At 36.9% G+C, this 7,571-nt stretch overlaps 1 protein-coding gene across 1 annotated transcript; it reads left to right on the top strand.

Moving 5' to 3' along the window:
* Positions 1-2,151: 2,151 nt before the first annotated feature.
* On the top strand, positions 2,152-6,197 carry LOC122057433 (BTB/POZ domain-containing protein At1g03010-like). Its single transcript, XM_042619535.1, has 4 exons — positions 2,152-2,496; positions 4,027-4,093; positions 4,190-5,386; positions 5,464-6,197. Exons 1-4 carry the CDS (start codon positions 2,405-2,407, stop codon positions 6,001-6,003), a joined length of 1,896 nt encoding a protein of 631 aa, XP_042475469.1. The 5' UTR covers positions 2,152-2,404; the 3' UTR covers positions 6,004-6,197.
* The last annotated feature ends 1,374 nt before the right edge of the window (positions 6,198-7,571 follow it).

Raw genomic sequence — 7,571 nt, 5'->3', positions numbered from 1 at the left:
AAACAGTTTTTGTAGTTTTTTTTAGTTACTAAGAAAAGAAAAACAAAAAAACCGTTTATAGAAACAAAATCAAACGGACCCATAGTGTTATATTCGATTTGAGTTCGATCCGCTTAAATCCCTAATCATGGACCATTTTTGGGTGACGATTAGCTATCAAGATAACAGTAAGGATGCTTCTCCACTTATTATTAAAACAAAAGAAACCTTAAATCACGATTACAGAGTCTTGAGATTAGGCCCATCCATAACTTTGATCTGGCCCATATACCTTTTGCTTCAATGAGCTTGGGCCTACCTCCTTTCCATCCTCAAGCCCCACATCTTATAGCCAGTGGGGAACATCATACCGGTCACCCAACCATACCGCGAACCACACGTGGATCAATCATCCAGCACGTCCCATTTCAATAGCCTTCTCTTCACATCCTCTGCAGTCGCTGCATCGTTGCAGTGAGCTCCAATGGCTGAGAATCCTTTAAGGTGTGTGGCCGAATGCTCTCAGTTGTTAGATGTTCTATAGGTTTCTCGACTCTCAACTCTCAACTCTCAACTCTCAAGATTCTCACATTTACAATAGGGTTTATAGCCTAGCCTTCTCAAGATTCTTGTCTGCCTAGTGTCTAGTGATTAACCATTTATTAGCCCATCATATATTCATGTTCATTTGGCACTAAGAGGCAGCCTCAGATGCAGATCCTACCTTGCAGACACCAATTTTTTAAACAGATCCAAAGTTACTTACCCTCCCAGTTAAGGGCAAGGGTCTGTCACTGCACAAATTCCCATATACTGTAAATTTTGAGGGACAAAGGGAATAAACATATAGATATATATTTGTGCTCCCCACCAAACAGGTTGGATCATATCATCTAACATATTAGGGGTACAAAACATATCAAATACTATCATTTTTCCACAGATTTTGTGAGGGAAGGGATGGGCTCACATGTTTTCTATAGACCCTAATTATAACCATCAGCTTTTCCTCACCTGCCCTAATGATTCAAAAGCCATTTTCTCATTCATATCCTACCCTTTGTTACTGTTCTTTTGCTGCTACCTCTCCTTCTAGAAAGAGGAGGAAAAAAAAAAAAACTTTTTAAAAGATATTTTGATACCCTCTAGGCCTCTGCAAGAAATCAATTGAAAAGGCTAACCACTCCCTAGAAGTTTGTGTGGGGTCAAATTTCAAAACCCTTCATCATCATCATCCTAACTAGGGTGTCAACCTGTTAGTCCCGGTTGGTTTCGATTGGATTTAATCGGTTTAAATCAATTTAAGGTCTCACATTGTTATTGCATCATTTAGTTAATTGGTCTCATAGGTTACATATAGATGTTTGATCAATTATCGATGAGTAATTGGGGATACAATTAATTGGGTTATAATTGATCTTTAAATGGGTTAATTGAGAAACGGGTCATAAACAAGTTGATCAAGCTATAAATGGACTATAAACGAGTGTTGGTCAGCCGGGTTCCCACTAGAATACAACCAATTACCATGAACACCCGAATAATAATCGGTCTAGGGCCAACACTGGACAGACCATCAAACCATTTATTAACCGGTCAGTTCTGGTCAGACCTACAGTGCAGGCCAGCTTTTGAAACCCTTAACTCTGACCAGAAATGGCAAAGGCAGTGAAGGAGTTAAACCAAACTTAGCCCAGAGAAGCTCAGCCTGGTTAAACATGCATTTGGGTTTGCCAATGTGACAAGGGAAATGGGGAAGCATCCCTGATTTTAGACCGGCTAAGCCGGTCTGGTCTGGTCCAGTCTTGTCCAAACCCACCTTGTTGCAACTCCTAGCCAAAATAGATACTCTAATTTGAATAAGGTTTCCCTCTTCTTGGTTTCCCAGTGGTAAGGACTAATTAAAATGAGTAGCACTTTACTTTGTTGAATTAGTGGTTGCTTCTAATCATATCATGTAATCCAGATCCTCTTTTTGATGGTCACTTTAGTGAGCTTTACAAAATGTAGAGTTGTTTTAAGCTAATCTTTACTTGAGGTAGCTTTCACTGGCTCATTATTACAACTCCCAAAAGCAATGCAGGCCTTCAGGATTCCTGCATACACAGCCCAAAAAAGAAAACACAAAGTCTTAAGTGAAAAGCCAATCTAATCCACTTTCACCAAAAGGGCATCAGGAGCTCCACATTCTTGACCTTAGATTAAGCAAATTAAATCATTTGAAACACCAATACAAACCCATCTTCCCCCTTAATCCTACATTGGTTCATGTAGCTTCCAACTTACTCCCAAGTGTCCACAAACACACAGAGAGAGAGAGAGAGAGAGAGAGAGAGAGAGAGAAGAGAGATTCTTCCATGATGTGGTTGTTCATGAGGCCATTCTTGCAAGGATTTTGAGCTGAATTGAAGTTCCTTCCAACAAGATGGGTGTGGTTACAGTTGGTGAATTGAAGCCCAGTATATCTAGCAAGAGATTATTCAGACCCAGCTCAAGTACAAGGCATACTACTGAATGGTATTGTTCCTCTCATCTTCTTGTTCTGTGTTTTCCTCTCCTTTTTTTTTTCTTTCAAACCGAAGTTTCCTATCTTAGCCTGGTTTGATATTTGCTTCAGTCTCCGTGCGAGTCTGTCATGGCTCCTAGTAAGTATGGAACTAAACAATCTCAGTTAAGTAGATGTTTCAGAATCTGGGTTCTAAGCATTTCAAAAAAAAAATTATTTTGGGGGGTATAAAAGAAGAAGAAAATACTTTAAATTACAGGATACTCTGATAGCTTCATTTTTTTTTCCCACCTCCTTTTCTGTTGGTGGGTAGGGGGAGGCCTAGGCAGGACAGCTTGCTTATCAAATTTGCATGTCATTAATGCAGTTTCTCTCTCTTCTGAGATAGAAGTTCTTGAGATCTGTAGTCAAAGTAACCACACATCTGAGTTTTAAGTTTATAAATAGAAATGGATTCACTCTGGTATTGATTGAAAAACCTGCAAAATCAGTTAGAAGTTCAGTGAGCAATGACAAGAAATGAGTGATGGATCACAGAAAACATTTTCGGGTTGATCGAACTGAATCTAATGGTTTAGATGCTTGAGTTTAACAAGTATAATCAGTGTATATGGGAAAATCGAGAATACTTGATATATCAGAAGTCAGAACTGGAATTATAAACAGTCAGTTTGGATAGATATATGTATGTATTTTGACCACTGGACACAGAGGACATGAGTCTAGATTAGCCATTTGTGAAATTTCAGAATCTAATTCAATCAACACTTCCGTGTATTAGCATGCATCCCGTGTATGTCTAAGCATTTTTACCAATACTTTCATCATTATTGTGCGTTCTCCCAACTTCGAGCAGGAACAGATGGTTTCGATAGGAAAAACCATGAAAATGGATAGAGATATCACACCTTGTGTGAAAGCAATAATTGTGCAATATGAACATGAAAAACAACATCCAAGTATTCCTTTATCATGATAGGGACACCTTAGACAAGTGATACAAAGTTGGGATTGTTATGTTTTAACTACACTGACATGAGGCTGAGACCCATTTGTCTGGTCTCAGATCTTAACTGTCAAGTGAAATGGACAGAAATTTGTCTTTGGGGGTAATCAATAATTTGTATTTGTAGTATTGAGTCAGTACAGAGCTGCTCCAACATGCCAAGTGCAATCTATACAAAACACAAGTAGCAGATAAGACCCAATAATTAAAAAATTAATAATAATAATAATAATAATAATAAATTAATAAATAAAATTCAGTAGCTTCTGATCTTTCAAACCAGGCAACCCATGTGGATTCTCATTAGTTCCAGATGAATGAAATCATCTAATTTTGCATGATAATGGGTTCTGCAGATACACTAGTCACTACCCAGAACTAGTTTAGGATTTGGACTCATAGATTGAAACACAGAGTTTGATGAATTTCATGAAGTGTTGTTGAGCAATAGGAATTAAAAAAATGTGGGTAATAGTTCATCCAGATATTAGAGAAGTATTTTCTTCTTGTCTCTCAGTAAAATTTCTTCTTGCAGGCCAATCTCTGATGTTTCCAGTGATCTCACAGTTGAAGTAGGAGCAGCAAGCTTTTCACTTCACAAGGTAAGAGGAAAAGATGAGTCTCCTTGAAGATTAAAGAGAAGGTGCTTATAGCTTAGGTATTGAAGTTATATTAATATGGTCATGATTCTTTTGCAGTTCCCTCTGGTTTCTCGTAGCAGCAAGATCCGGAAGCTGTTGCTAGAAGCAAAGGACTCGAAAGTTTCATGGATAAGTCTACCTTCAGTTCCAGGTGGATCAGAAGCATTTGAGTTAGCTGCAAAGTTCTGTTATGGTGTAAACGTCGAGATCACATTATCAAATGTTGCAATGCTAAGGTGTGTGGCTCATTACCTAGAAATGACAGAGGAGTTAGCAGAAAAGAACTTGGAAATCAGAACTGAAATCTATATAAAGGAGATGGTGCTCCCAAATATCTCAAACTCCATAACTGTTCTTCATCGTTGTGAAACACTCCTACCTCTTGCAGAAGAGATCAACCTAGTTAGTAGGATTATCAATGGAATTGCATCTAGTGCTTGTAAAGAGCAACTCACTTCTGGTTTATCCAAACTTGAGCCAAACTTCCTTGTCAAACCTTTGACAAATATAGAACCAGAAACTCCATCAGATTGGTGGGGAAAGGGACTTACAGTGCTTAACCTAGATTTCTTCCAGCGGGTTCTGTCGGCAGTTAAATCAAAGGGCCTGAAACAGGACTTGATCAGCAGGATCTTAATAAACTATGCACATAACTCTCTTCAAGGTCTTGTTGTTAGAGACTCTCAATTGATGAAAGGAAGCTTCTTGGACACAGAATTGCAGAAAAAGCAGAGATTGATTGTTGAAGCAATAGTGAGTTTATTACCATCCCAGACAAGAAAGAGTTCAGTACCAATTGCATTTCTTTCAGGTTTATTAAAAACGGCAATAATGGGGTCAGCCTCTGCCGCTTGCAAAGCCGACTTAGAGAGAAGAATTGGGCTTCAACTTGACCAGGCTATTCTTGAGGACATTCTCATTCCTGCAAATTCACACAGTAGCAATCACCATCCTTTGTATGATACAGATTCAATATTCAGGATATTCTCCATCTTCCTAAACTTAGATGAGGATGACAATGAGGAGAACCAATTTCGGGATGAAACTGAAATGGGTTATGAATTTGACATCCCTGTATCTCCTAAACAGAGCTCAATTCTGAAAGTATCAAAGCTACTGGACAATTATCTAGCAGAAATTGCATTGGACTCAAACTTGATGCCAACAAAGTTCATTGCTTTAGCAGAACTACTACCAGACCATGCCCGTGGTGCGACTGATGGGTTATACAGAGCTGTTGATATCTTCCTCAAGGTGAGACCCAGTTCCTTTCTTTACCAATAAAATTTTTCAGAATGTTCTAAACGCCAAATTATTGTTCTTACTTACAGGTTCATCCAAATCTCAAGGACTCCGAACGCTACAGACTCTGCAAAACCATTGACTGTCAGAAATTATCTCAGGAAGCTTGCAGTCATGCAGCACAAAATGAAAGACTACCTGTGCAAATGGCAGTCCAAGTGCTCTATTTTGAGCAGATCAGGCTTAGGAATGCCATGAATGGTGGTCACAATCAGTTCTTCTTTGGTTCAACCAATAACCAATTCCCTCAAAGATCAAGCAGTGGCGCAGGTAGTGGAGCTATCTCTCCAAGAGACAACTATGCTTCTGTGAGAAGGGAGAATAGAGAACTGAAGCTTGAAGTTGCAAGAATGAGAATGAGGATGACTGATTTGGAGAAAGATCATGTCTCTATGAAACAAGATCTTGTTAGATCAAATCCTGCTAATAAGATACTCAAATCTTTAACCAAGAAGCTAAGCAGGTTCAATGCCTTGTTCAGGATAAAAGAAGTCAAGCCCCTTAGTACCAAAGCTAACTCAGAAGCTCCATTTCTATTTCAGAGGCAAAGGCCCCTCTCTCTTTCATGACCATATATATGTTTAGTGTGTATAAGAGTTCATAAAAATGGGTATTGTTTCTGGTCTCAGTTGATAGTTTTGAGAATTTATGTTTGTTCAATACCACTATTTTGATTTTTTTTTTTTAGTGAGATTTGCAAGTGTCAATGTATGAATTCTAAAGGTATCTCTGAAGTCTTTGAGAATCCACTTGATCTTTTATATATTTATTTATTTAGTTATTCATTTATTATTATTATTATTATTATTATTATTATTATTATTATTATTATTATTATTATTATTATAGCCATTTTATTCAATGGAACGGGATAAGCAGGTACTTGCCTAGATATAAGTCTTCATCAACCATGGAGTGAAATTAGGTCAAGTTGTTGTACACGTCCCCTATAATATATTCTTGGTTAAGGAATCAACTAACTTGATCTCCCTAAGAATACATTAGAAAGTACATATAAAAATATAGGTGGATATAAGTAGAATGCCCCCAATAAAAAATTGTACAGATAGAGGAATATTTCATGAACTTTCATTGAGGTTCAAAATGCGCTCTTTGCGATCTGTCTCCACAAAAATAGACCGCTTTTACCAATCATTTCATCTTGTTACGTGCATGGAAGGGAACAAATAAAATTAAGAATGAGTGAATTTAGAAATTAAAGAGAAGGGAGAAAAAATAGATAAAATAAAGGATTTTGGCTCATTAGGAGGATGCCAACCTCTATCTCATGGGAGAGAAAATATAAGAATCTCTCAAGAGAAATTATAGGGAATTGGTTGTGGCTAATTAGGAGGGAGCCGGGCCTCTTTCCTCATAAGAGAAATAATTGGGATTTTCAACTTATCTATTTCATTCCAAAACACTAATAAATAGGCTTAATAGCCGTTACATAACTTCTCCCACTACTTACACGATTACACCCATAATTACCTATTACTTCATAACTTATAATAAAAATAATTACTTAATAATCTACTAAAATAACTATTATCCATTAATCCCCTACAACATAACCACCTCACACGATTTTCCTTTTGAGTATGTAACACATCCCCTAGCGAATGGAGCTAAATACTACAGGCTCAGACTTAGTGTGAAAGGTGTGCCTAGTATGATCTACTTATTCAATCCGGATCATATGAATGACATATCTATAGATATATTTAGAGTATGTATCTTTCATTTCATTGCTCCTTGTCTTATTCTAAAACGTTTCAATTATTTTACTTACCCCTAAGTCATTTTCAAGAGCTATTGCTATCTCACACGTTTTTTGAGTGTATATATATATATATATCATACTATTATATAAAAGTATGTATTCATGTTTTGTGGCTAATATTTTCTTTGACAATTTTATCCTTCTTACTTATTTAAATACGTCATCTTTTTTGTCAAACCTTTCTATTTTTTTTTTGATATTGTTGGTACCCTTTATATATTTTTTTAATATTTATATATTTTCTAAATTTTCTAAATTTTAGTTTGTTTATTTCTATCACATTCCTTTCCTTATCTCTCCCTCCCTTTTTCTCACTTTCCTTTTCTCCATCACCTCTCACACGTTCTCTTAAGT

The sequence above is a fragment of the Macadamia integrifolia genome, chromosome 12 (assembly GCF_013358625.1).
Source record: "Macadamia integrifolia cultivar HAES 741 chromosome 12, SCU_Mint_v3, whole genome shotgun sequence".
Lineage (NCBI taxonomy): Eukaryota > Viridiplantae > Streptophyta > Magnoliopsida > Proteales > Proteaceae > Macadamia > Macadamia integrifolia.
Note: the sequence above shows the minus strand (reverse complement) of the source record. Positions and strands in the feature narration are given on the sequence as shown.

Coding starts and splice junctions, on each gene's coding strand:
- LOC122057433 (XM_042619535.1), top strand. CDS start 2,405: ATGGGTGTGGTTACAGTTGGTGAATTGAAGCCCAGTATATCTAGCAAG. Junction 2,497..4,026: donor ACAAGGCATACTACTGAATG/GTATTGTTCCTC, acceptor TTCTTCTTGCAG/GCCAATCTCTGATGTTTCCA. Junction 4,094..4,189: donor CAAGCTTTTCACTTCACAAG/GTAAGAGGAAAA, acceptor ATTCTTTTGCAG/TTCCCTCTGGTTTCTCGTAG.